We start from the raw sequence: 12391 nt of genomic DNA, 5'->3' as shown, positions 1-12391 counted from the left end.
TTAGCCTACCCCCCCCCCATGATGTGCTACTTGTTTTGTTCTGTGTTTGAGTTTCCGTGTAACTCAGATCTGTAGTCACTCAACTTACTTCCCATGGAGGAGAGTAGATAATTCACTCCACCCACAGCCATTAGTTTGCACCTGGATCCATTTGGAGGTCTGAAAGTTTGAGTTTAAAAAACAGGTAGATCCCACAAGCAAGCCATCCCCATTCCTGATACCCGCAAATATTCTCCCTTCTTTATTTTTATAATGTTCCTTTATCTTCATTCAGCAACTGAATCGTGGAGATCATTTTCCGCCCCAATGAGCTTCCCTGCCTGGCAGTATGGAGAGGAGGAGGTGGCATGTGCCTGTGTGTGTGTGTGTGTGTGTGTGTGTGTGTTTTCCAAGCAGACAGATTTGATCAGCAGCCAGTAACTCACAAGCAGGATCACCTGGGATAACCTGGATGGAGTCGGGTGGGCGAGTGAGTAAATGGCCTAGTTCTCACGAATAACAGAATTGGAGGCAGGAGACCTGTGTCTGGACTGTACCAATTCAGACTGCAGGTTGCAGCTGAAAACAAAACAAAAAAAAACACACCCCATGGCATATAGAAAACTAGCATGTCAAGGAAACATGTTGTACCTTAGTGCCAGTTTTCTGTGTGTAGGGATCATGATCACATCTGGAGGAACATTCAGCCCTGTGAGCCACTGCATTAAGTCTGAAAGCGGACACCCCCCAGACTCAGGTTGACTATATCATCTGCAGTTTATGATGAGAATGAGGCATATAGAACCACATCTTCCAGTAGAGAAGCAAGACCTCAAAACTGATTCCATCTCTTCTTTAGTGGGGACAACCAGCAGCATGGATTTAGCATCCCTCCATCCGTTTTGGCCTACAACTTCCAACATTCCTGACCGTTGGCTAGTGGGAGTTGAAAGTCCAAACTAGCTGGAGGACACCTGGTTGGGGAAGGCTGAACAAAAAGTGCAAGGGATAAGCCACGGCCCCTGGGGAATAGAATTCTCAATGCAGATGGAATTCAGGGCTGGTCTATTGCATTTTATTTTAATTTTCAAATCCCGATAAGATGACTTTTTATTCAACCTGCTTTTACCAGTAGGATGGGGAAAAAATGCATCTAACGATGGTGATGCCGGCCTAAGGGAACTTTTCTGTCTCTTGGTAGTGTCAGATCACACCGTTCCATTTTGACATTGGCTGGAAGAGGATAAAAGGAAAGAGAAGATAGTATTGGCCATTCTGTCTGGGGATGATGGGAGTAGTAGTCACCAGGCTAAAGAAGGCTGGAGTAGACAATGCTGGGCTAAGTGGAACCCTGTTCTGATTTCCTATTTGGAAAAGATCAGGTTTGGGAAGGCAAATTAAACCATGCATTTTATTGAGCTGGGTGAATGAATGCCATTTTAAGCCTCAGGGTCAATTATGCTATTATGCCAACTAAAGCTACGGAATCATCCCATGTATAATTACCTTGGTATTTCCCAAGGTGGAGGCATCTCCTTCCTGAGAGAATCTGGTCACTGTTCTACAAATGCCACCTTCCTCTACCACCATTCAGATTTTTTAAAATAATAATAATAATAATAATAATAATAATAATAATAATAATAATAATAATAATAATAATGTAAGTAAGTAATAATTTATTAATGCTTAGGCCATAGGCCATTCGCATACAGAATATATACATTATGGAGAAACAATATAAAAATACTACATATAATCACAAACAGATCATACATAATAAAAGAGTAAAATTCAGTACAATTAAAAACATAATTTGAATATAAAATTTGTAGTTAAATAAGAGCATCTCCAGTACAGTCAACTGCAATCTCAGTAATAAATCTTGCCCGAATTTTCATTGCTGCCAGGGCAAAAAGAGATACTTTGTGCGTTACCCTAGAGTCAGTGTCAGACAGGAGATAGAAAATTTTTTCCGAAGTGGTGTTGAAGTGTAGTTGAAATAGAATAGATTCCAAAAATTTGGTTCTTGGTTCAGAGTATAAAGAACAGAAGAGCAAATAATGAGGCAGGTCCTCAATTTCTGGGCCCCCACAAATACACAGACGGAGGGCCAAAGGGGTGCACTGATATCTGCCATCCGTCACAGCTGTGGGCATAGTTTGAAAACGGAGGGATGTAAATGCTTGCCTAAGCTATGGGGATGTAAGCTTTACCAGGTAAACAGCCCTTTGATGGTCAAATTTATAAAAACCTATACCATTTTGAAAATTTGGAATTGATAATAATAATAATAATAATAATAATAATAATAATAATAATAATAATAATAAAATTGGATGCAAGGCTAAAAGGGTGCAATCTTATGCATGGGTGGCTGTGGAATGCTGAGAGTTGTGGGACTTTTTTTCTGCCTTAAACATGCATAGGATTGCATCATAAGTGTTTGGGTCAAATTTTGGTTTTCCGTGTGGTGTTGAAGCACCTTGACCATTTTAAGGCATACTTTAAAACCCCACTTTGGAGGGTGAGATGCTCACGTCTCCGGAGATCAGGTTTTACGAGCACCTCACGACGTCTGGTGTGGCGCCCGCTTGCCAAGTCTCCAAGGTATGCAGAAGTAGCCTCAGTTATACTGAACAAGTGGGCAGACCAGCCCTGGACATGTGTACGGGTGACCACTGTAGCCCTCAACACTTTGGCTTTGTGTTGCTGATGCAGGATGTATTTAATTTTCGTCCTGCAAGAATAGGGACCACAATCATTGCGCAAAAGGACGGTGTTTGAATTTCAGATGAGCCCAGGAACTTAGTTTATCTATTTTTTGATTAATTGGTTTAGGGAGCAATCCAATAGCCTCTAGATGGAGTTGGGGGCAGGGGGAGGGAGGGCATAGGATAATTCGGATTCCTGGGTCCCAGATCGGAAACAGCACTCTGACCGTGGATTTGGGAATTTGCACTCTCTACCCCCTCGCAGCCAACGTGGAGAGAACAGCTGCTCCAACCTGCCTCACCGCAATCTCAGTGATGACCTCAGAGAGAGGCTAAAGGGGGCGTGCCAGTCAGCAGAGGGGAGGGGGCTGGGGAGGCCAGGATATGACATCTCCCCAGGTCTCCCCAGTCTCCTTCCCTCCTGCTGTGCAAAAGCCCATCTAGCGAAAATGCAGAGCGAGAGAGGCAAGGAAGCGAAGCGATGCAGAGATCCCTGTAAGCCTCCAGGTTCAGAGGCTTACGAGCATCACCGTAGGGTTGTGTCCTTAAAGATGTATAAACCAACTTTCAAGTCAGTTGCCCTCAGAAGAGCATGTACAAAGTAATTGCACAATAAGCATAGGAACTGAGGTTTTTACAAGTTAAAATCTCCCTTAAAATTAGCCACTAAACTTCATCAAGATACAACCATTAACAAAAAGCAGATGGAAATAATAATAAAAAAACATCTTAAGAGTTTTTCTAACAATCGCCAGTGATGAGGCCATACACACTTCTTAGGGGAGGACGTTCTACCAATACGGGGCCACCACCAAAAATGCCCCGTCTTTAATACCCACCCACCTAACAACAATTATCAGCAAACCAAAGGGCAAAATCTCAGAGTCTGGTCCTGCTCGTCCTTAATGAAAATACCTCTGAGCATGCACAGAGTGCTTTTCCCTCATAACTGTGATGAGCAACATCGGAACAGGTAGAAGTGGTTAACAGAGGAGAGAGGGTTGCTTTCAGGTGAGGTTTTGACGCTCTAGCTCTCCTTTTTCGAAAGCAAAGATTCTAAGCGCAGTTTCATGTCATAGAGCCTTTGTGTACCATCCTTGCTGCATGCCCTCGATTTATGTAGACCTGATTTATGATCCTGCATGATGAACTCAGCTGAATATAAATTCAGCCATAACAGAAAGTGCGGGGAGCATCACCTCTTCCAAGCCTCATCTACAGATTTATTTCCGATGCAGGCTGTGAGGTTTACACCCCCGTGTGCACACATCTTCTCTGCGTAATCTCACCCCACTGGCTTCTCTGTGGCTGTGAGTTAGGACTAAGTCATTGGGAGGAAAGAAAGGCGCTCTGGTTGGGCTCTCTGAAAACAGACAGAATCTTGCAAGTCTCCTCTCCCTGCAGGATACGCAGGTGAACTAAGGACATCGCTTATAGCATTTTTGAATCAGAAGGGAGGGAGGAGAGATGGTTGCAGCTTGGGAAGCGGAGTGGGAGGGAGAACGAGAGAGAGAGAGAGAGAGATTAACGTTATGTGACGAGTGCAAAGGGTGAAGCACAGTGAGACAGGCTTGAAAAAGGAAAAACGGTAAACTGGATGAGAAGACGTTTTCCCCCCTTGCCCCAGACCAGCTTTTGCAACCGACCAGCGGATTCACAGCTCACAAGTACCTCTTAGCAGGTACCAGGAACAGCAGCAGTAGATGCAAACTGTCATCTCTCTCAGAGTGGTGGTGCAAAGGAAGCGACCGGAACGTCTCTGATTTTCTCACCCCAGCTGCTTATTATACGCACTGGCGAATCTTTACAGTTAGCAGGGGAGGAAAGCACTTTTTGTTCTTAGAACTAGGCCCAGTACAGGGCCAATAATGTGATCCCTCCACCCCCAGGTAATGCAGTGCGTCTTCCAGCTAGATTAGACTTTCTTTCCTTATTTACATCATTTGTGTGACACCCTGCAATGAGAACACCTCTGGGGCTTACAAGAAATAGACATTAAAAACAACATAGATGTACAAAATGGAACGTAAAACCATAAAATCAAAAGTGACATAAAATGCAACAAAACGCTCAGCAACCCCAACATTAAAAAGACATATTTTATAACGGAGAAGCCCAGACTATGCATGTTATTTAAACGGCCTGGGTGAACCAGAAGTGATTCACCTGGTGCCAAAACGGGTAGTTAGTTCTTCAATTGGGATGCCACTCCCGAAAAGGCCCTGTCTCTGGAAGTTACCCGCCTCGCTTCCTTCTAGGTGGAGCAGATGGGAACGTCCACAAAAGGGATGAACTGAGCCACATTTCCAGAGGCAAGATTCCTGCCGCCTCTTGGCAGGGTTTATGCTGCAGGTTTGGTTTCAAATAGTAGTTGTTTATTTATTAGCCAGTGTCCCAATAAGGAGATATTTAAAAATGGCAGTCAGAGATGCAGGCCAGAAAGGACAATACTAGTTTTCATGTCCTGCGAAGGAGCAAAATGTCAACAAATTGAGGGTGGAGTTTTCATGGACAGGAAGGGGCGTCTCCCTCCTTTTCTAATTGTCAGACATGCAATAATGATAAAGACGTTAAGTTTTACAAAAGTGATCCTTTTTCTTTTCTTTCAGGCTCCCAATGACATCCGTAGGTATGAATAGGTGAGCAGGCTATAAAATATCCTGTGGGCTAGTAACTTAAGGGCTTATTTGCAAGACTGAAGTTGGCCATGTTCTCCCCTTTAGCGGTCCAAAATTAGGTTCCAAGCCTATGCATAGCAGTGTACTGCTGCTCTCTTTTCCTTCTTAGCAATGACTTCACTCGACTGATGGAATTGACGTCATTTGGCTTGTGTTATAAATGCCTCTGCTATCTCTAAGTCAGGGGTGAAGAGCCAATATAGCCTCCAGAGTTCCCCAGCGGCTGTGCCAGCTCCCACTGAACCCACCCAACCATTGGTCATTTTGTGGTGTCATGGTTTTGTGGTTTCATGATTTTTATGCAAGTCTTCTATTCCCCAAAGGTTGAAATGCCTCTCCTAAGCCTCAGCTATTGGCAGTAAGAGTTTTAAGCTTTTAAAAAAAAACACCCAGGTATATTTGGCCCCGCCCCTTTGGCCCCACCCACTGTTTGAATCCACCCCCAAGAGCTTTTCTGAAATGAAATCTGGTCCTCGGACTGGATGTGGTTCAACACCCAGGCTCTGAATCTTTGCCAATATCGGGACCTTCTCTATGCATGTTAATATGTCCAGAACCAATTCTTCAGTTACTTCGGCTTATGGTTAGTGAGCCTTTTTATTGGGGAAACGGATAATGTACATTTTAATTATGAAGCTGCTGAACACCAGACCACACCGTTCGTCCATCTTGCCCAGTATGCTTTGCTCAGCCCTTACTGGTGATGGCTGTGTAGATGTAAGGCAGAGAAGGGTCTTTTTTCCACTGTTTGCCACCTGGTCCCTGTAACTCGAGTATTTGGAGGTGGAAGCCAGGGCCTTCTGCATGCAAAGCACATGTTCCACCGCTGAGTTATAGGCCGCCCAATTGCTTTAGCTGAAGTAATTGCTTTACCTTGTATTGGTAATTAAAAATGAGCGAACTGCATAATTCTTTCCCCATGTGTACAGGACTGTTTATGTTTGTTTGTTCCATGACTTTTCAAAACACTTTGGGATTGATTCATCACATGAAAGTTGGTTACTCCCATTTTGTTCTTGGGTAATGCTAGAGGGCTAACTTTTTAGCCGTTGAAACGTTGACAAAGAACCATGAACACAGAGGCGGGACTGATATTGTTGGCAAAAGATGTTGCGTGGAGATCAAGCAAATTAAAAGTCTCCTTCCAGGGCTAAGACGTGGTCACTGCCTATCCGATTCAGCATGCTACAAATCTCCGCTTCTTTTGATAAAACCAATGTTTCTAGTCCCAAAGGGTTTGTCCATATTGAAAGAGAGGTAGATGCAAAAGGTTGCGACCAATTTCAAAAGGCAGGAATCTGATGGTGTGGAGGGATGGGGGAGTAATTAGGAGTTCTGGTGGTTAGAGTTCAATTTTGAAATGGTTGAGTGGGGGAGTATTCAATGCACCCCTTAACTCTTTGCGCACACTGGAAAAAGCAGAATAAATTATGTAAATGCATAGCCAGATGCAATTACCTTGAATTGCATAATTTATTCAGGTAGCATAATTTGATCTTTCAAGGTGCAGAATGCAGGTTATTACCATTAGGTAATAAAAATGAGGAGAGCCTAGCTCAGTGGTACAGTTTTTTTTAAAAAAAATGAAGAAGTTTCCAGGATTCATCCCCAGTACCTCCAGTTAAAGACCTCAGTTCAGCTTGACTGATTTGCTTAAAACCAGAGGCCACTGCAAAATGACCACCAATACAAATCAGGCATATCATAAATCTATCTGATGAAATTGTCTGCAGTGCCTTGGCATAAATTATTTTGGTTACAAAGCTCAGCATAAGATGAAAGGAGTCCAGATGGCAGGGCTGGAAATGACACCCTCAGATTCTCTCTCTCTCTCTCTCTCTCTCTGCACAACACCTTGGAGAAAGACCGCAACTCAGAGACAGGATGGGCAAATGAGCAATTTCGGAGGTCACTAAAGCTTTCTTTTTCTCACCCCGATCTTTGTTTTGCCTTGAGGTGTTTCCCCACCCCCTCCAAAGAGGAAAAAAAATGTGCATTTTTAATGCACTTTTCCAAACACATACCGAAATGTGGTCTTCCCCCCCCCCACCCATTAATGGAAGCGTGACAATACATCCTTCTGGGGGAGGGGGGATGCAAATTTCAACAGGTGGATTTCCCCCCAAAAAAGGATGCATTTTGCTACCCTGAGCATGTGCAAGCCTTTTTCCCCAAAAGCCACACTGATGTTTAGTTCTGCAAGTGGGGCACTTGGGTTAATTTTCAAATGTGATTGAAGTCCTCACATATCCCTCATCAGACAAGACCATTCTGAATGAGATAGCTAGCAGCCTCACCCATAGCCAAACTGGACTGTCAGTGGTAGAACCACGGGTTTAAACATGGATGCACCCCCTACATCAAAAACAGGAAGAGGAGATGGCTGTACTTAAAGAACAAAAAGATATCTAAGTGCCGTAAGACCAGAAGAACCTAAGAAGAGCCATGCTGGATCAGACCAGGGTCCATCTAGTCCAGCACTCTCTGTTCTCACAGTGGCCAACCAGCTGTCAACCAGAAACCCACAAGCAGGATATGGGTGCAACAGCACCCTCCCACCCATGTTCTCCAGCAACTGGTGCACATAGGCTTACTGCCTCAAATACTGGAGGTAGCACACAACCATCAAGGCTAGTAGACATTGATAACCTTCTCCTCTAGAAGCTTATTCTAAGGTAGCTCTGTGTGCTGATATGCAGAGACCATACTGGATTTAGAAAATGCCAGGAGACGAAGGCTTTGACAAGAAATGGGGATCGATACTGGATGGGCTTGATTCTCCTCTATGGAATGGGTGCGACAGTGGAAGGAGCAGATGGAAGCTCAAGGAAGCCAGAATTCACTGGTCCCAGAGTTTGGCCGCTAACCGTTCGGTCTTCTTTTCTCGACAGAATGAACGGGTCGCTTCCGGACAACGTGGAGGTTCAAAACAGCACCTTGTTCTTCAAAGGACCTGTGACCTACAGCCTGGCAGGGACGTATGTCTGTGAGGCCACCAACACCATTGGCACGCGGTCGGGCCTGGTGGAAGTCAATGTCACAGGTAGGAATTGCACCCCGCCAAAAACCCAGCCTGCGTGGCCAAAGGGTGTCAGCTGTGGGAGGGGACATGAATTTAGTCACGCGCAACATTTTGTTGTCCCGCTGTCGCTTTGCGGGTCTTCCCCCTTCCTCTTGGGACAAAACCAATCAGGTAGGTGGGTTTTCCTGGTGTTTCCTGCCATGCTCAAAGGGGGTGTTTCCCCTAAGGCACTCTGGCTTTCTACTGGGGTTCCTCGTTTTGTCTCTTCTCTTGCGTTCCTCGCTTTTTGTTCGCCGACGCTTTGATTCATCTTTGCTTCCCCTTGTCTTCCTTTCCACGTCTGGTTCAAAGTAAGCAATGAAAGCATTAAAGCCGCCCTGCGTGCAGCAAGAGTGAGTGAGAGAGAGAGATTCTGAAGGGGACGGTACGAGGGCAAGACGAAAGGGACATGTGCCGCTGAGGTGGTGGCTGTTTGCATAGGCCTTGGGAATAGAGGTCACTAGTCAGAAATGCCGCTGTTAGTTCTCGGTAGGCTTGGTTTCGAGTTGTTGGGTTTATTTGTTTTTAATTCTTCGTTCTGAGAAAATTGTTACACGCGCACACACACACACACACTTCCTGCTTCACTGCTTGTCCCTACAGTTGTTAAAGACTATTGGTCAAAGAAGAGCCATGGAGACAACCCACTTCCTCTAAGTGACAAAAGGAAGTGATGACATCAGGAGGCAAGGCATGGCATAAGGAGAAATTGCAGGAAGTTGTACGGAGAGAGAAACATGGCAGTCTAGCTAGAAGTAAGGGAAGAGGTTTCTGGAGACAACAGCAAGAGGAAATGACATCAGGGGTGGTTGATAGTGAGAGGGGAGGAAATGACATCACACAGTAATAAACCAATGGCAGCTGATGAGGTAATTGCATCATAAAGAAGCAGCTGTGTGATTGGGAGAGTAAGGAAACCAACTGTCCTAGGTTTCGTTTTGCCTTCTGTTGGGCGGCAGAAGAGACTCGGAGGGTGAGGGCAATGGTTCAGTTTACTGCTCAGAGAAATTAAAGCATTACCCAGAGTCCAAGCCTACCCTCTGCTTCCCTTGCATGTTCAGCCTTTGGCCCAGGATTCTAAACTTTCATTTAAAACAGAAACAACAATACTGTGGAACCCTAGAAGATGGTTTTTGTGTCGGTAATGAAAGTCTCTAGCAGTGATTGGCTGAACTGCCCTGATGTCATGGAGCAGGCAGAAGGTTATATGGCTGAGATACTGAAGAGCTAATGGCCTTCGCCAGTGCCATGTGCCTTTCATCCTGTCATCTGCTCATAGACAGAATCGGATTTTTTCCCACTTTCCCACATTTGCAAAAATTCGCACTCACGGAAATGTAGAGACGCACACCCGCACCCGAAATGCACACGTTCATGCTTTAGCCTATTGGGGAAGTGTGTATTTTCAGCCTGTTGGGAATGGGAGGAGGGTTTATGTATTTTTCTATGATTAAATTTGCATATGTGGAATCCATGTGACTTAGGAAAGGTCACTCCACTGCAGAATCCCAGGTTAGGTTCAAACGACAGCCTGGAACTGGAAGCTGTAGGTGCTCTGGGGAGGCTGGTGGGTCTTCTGTCTTTCTTCCACAATGGTGATCAGCAATCTTAGGTCTCAGATGGCCAGATAAAGCTTCTTTGTCCTCCTGCTGCCACGGCTTCCTCTCAGAGACTGGTTGTTGTTCTTCAGTGGCCCTGCCTGCCTTCCTATGTTCCTGAGATGGCCATGTAGCAGGATCTCCTTGCCCAAGCTGGTGCTACATGTCCTGGGCTACACCTCCCATTGTCCTCAGACAGCATGGCCATTGGTGGGAAAATGAGGTGGCAGCGTCCTGAGGTAGTAAAGTGGACTACACCATTTCAAACCGAGGGTTAGGGTGGCGTGGCGTGTTTGAACGTTCCTGCTTGGAATGTAGGGAAGTCTGCATAACTGTGACATGACACCTGCAATCGACAGTGGCCCAGTCCGTTTAAGACCCTTCCATTTCATTCCCTCCTCTTTCTGCTCTGCAGGTAAAGGAGGCCGCAAAATGATTTTAAAGGGGGTTGGATAAAATTATGGGCCGCTCTATCAGTGGGCTGTCTGTTGTTTCTCAGGTGAGCTGCTCGGGCATTTTATTTATTTATTTATTTATTTATTTATTTATTTATTTTATTACATTTCTATACCGCCCAATAGCCAGAGCTCTCTGGGCGGTTCACAAAAATTAAAACCATTCAAAATATAAAACAACAGTATGAAACCATAATATAAAATACAATTTCAACCAGGCATCCCTGCAGTTAATGGATTTAATTGGTAGACTAATTCGTGACGGTGACTTTTTAATCACTGGGTTCCAATAAAGAGACATCTTTGTTTATTTTTGTTGTTGTTGTTGCTTTCAAAGGCTATTTTAGTTCTGGCCTTTCCCTTACCCCCCCAAAAGAAAATAGTAAGAATATCCCCCCATGGCAACCACGCTTCTTCAAACACATAGTTATTTCAGACCGGCTACTGACGTCTGCCCCGGCGAGGCACCGATATTGAAGTTTGGGCGACGTGCAAATTTGCTTTACAACTCCAGCGGTTATTTCACAAATCCGTTGGCTGAAAAGGTGGAGGATGAATCAGTTCAAGGCTATTTTGATCGTTTGATAGTTCCAATCAAAATAATTGTCGGTCAGAAATTAAGCAAAGAAGAGAGACAACATTGCCCGGGAAGGGGGGGGAGCCTGGGGGGGGGAGCGAGGGAACAGGGGGCCGGTCAGAAGCGTTTGCCAGGAGATGCCAAGTTCAAGGGGATTAACAGCTGCCTCGTTAGGCTGGGAGACGCAAAGTAAAATCCTTGTTAATCATTCATGGCCTCCAAATATGTTTATCCGGCGCTCCCCAAGGGGCGATTAGGGTAGCAATGGAGCGGGCTCAGGCCCGCCTCGCCAAGCTATTACAGGTAGCTTTGTTTGGGGCTTGACAGCAATTTAGGCACTGTTGGCAGAGCACAAAATCTCCCCCAAGAACCGTTTGCAGCAATTGGATCTTGGGCTGCCAAGCCAACAGCCATCCCTGGGAGACGGAGGCAGTGTGCATGTCGTTGTTTTTCAGACACTCGTAAGGCGATAACTTATATTAAAAATAACATTGCCCACCCCCGCTTTGAAGCCAACATTGCTTGTGGTTTACACAGTCACTCTTCTGGTTTTGTCCTGCTCTGGTCAAACAGGTTGTGCATGTTTTGAAGCTCTCCAAAACCTGTACAACCTCTTTGACTGGAGACAAGATTGCGAGGGGAGAAATACATTAAAATTAGCAATACCGCTCTACATTTTTATTTTCACGGATGTTTCAGCCTTCCCATACATTGATAGGTGTTCAAGGCACTTGTCCAACAAAGCAGAGGTGTGTGTGTTTTTCAATACAGATTTGTGGCACAGAGCGGTAAAGCAGCAGTTTCTGCAGCTGGTTCTCAGGTAGCCGGCTCGGGTCGACTCAGCCTTCCATCCTCCCATGGTTGGTAAAATGAGTACCCAGCTAGCTGGGGGAAAGGTAATCACGGCTGGGGAAGGCAATGGCAAACCACCCCGCTATAAGGCCTGCCAAGAAAACGTCAGCGAAAGCTGGCGTCCCTCCAAGAGTCAGCAATGACTCAGTGCTTGCACAAGAGTTTCCTTTCCTTTCCTTATTGCTATAGCTCAGAGGTAAACTACATGCTTCAGACGAAGGAGATCCCGTGTTCAACCCCCAGCATCTGCAGGCAGGGCTGGAAAAATCCCTGCCTGAGACCTTAGAGAGCCAGTCAGTGTCAACAACACTAGGCTAGATGGACCTGAGAGGCCTGACTGTACATGGCAGTTCCCTCTACTCCTGTTTCCCTGTTCTTCTGCCAGTGAGTACCAGAGAAGCTTTAAAAGAGAATGGTTACACGCTAAAAAATAAACATGCAATATTAAAAAAACAAATGGCAATAACAAGCAGCAAT

General features: G+C 45.2%; 1 protein-coding gene across 2 annotated transcripts in view; it reads left to right on the top strand.

Moving 5' to 3' along the window:
* Positions 1-12391, top strand: part of NECTIN1 (nectin cell adhesion molecule 1) — a 135013-nt gene that overhangs the window by 109419 nt on the left and 13203 nt on the right. The window contains exons 5-6 of one of the 2 annotated variants that reach the window (XM_063138989.1): positions 5303-5332; positions 8263-8414. In XM_063138989.1, coding sequence (XP_062995059.1) covers positions 5303-5332; positions 8263-8414 — 182 coding nt within the window. The remainder of the gene's footprint in view (positions 1-5302; positions 5333-8262; positions 8415-12391) is intronic. The other variant, XM_063138990.1, reaches the window with a different exon arrangement.

This window comes from Elgaria multicarinata, chromosome 12, assembly GCF_023053635.1.
Source record: "Elgaria multicarinata webbii isolate HBS135686 ecotype San Diego chromosome 12, rElgMul1.1.pri, whole genome shotgun sequence".
NCBI classification, from domain to species: Eukaryota; Metazoa; Chordata; class Lepidosauria; order Squamata; family Anguidae; genus Elgaria; species Elgaria multicarinata.
Note: the sequence above shows the minus strand (reverse complement) of the source record. Positions and strands in the feature narration are given on the sequence as shown.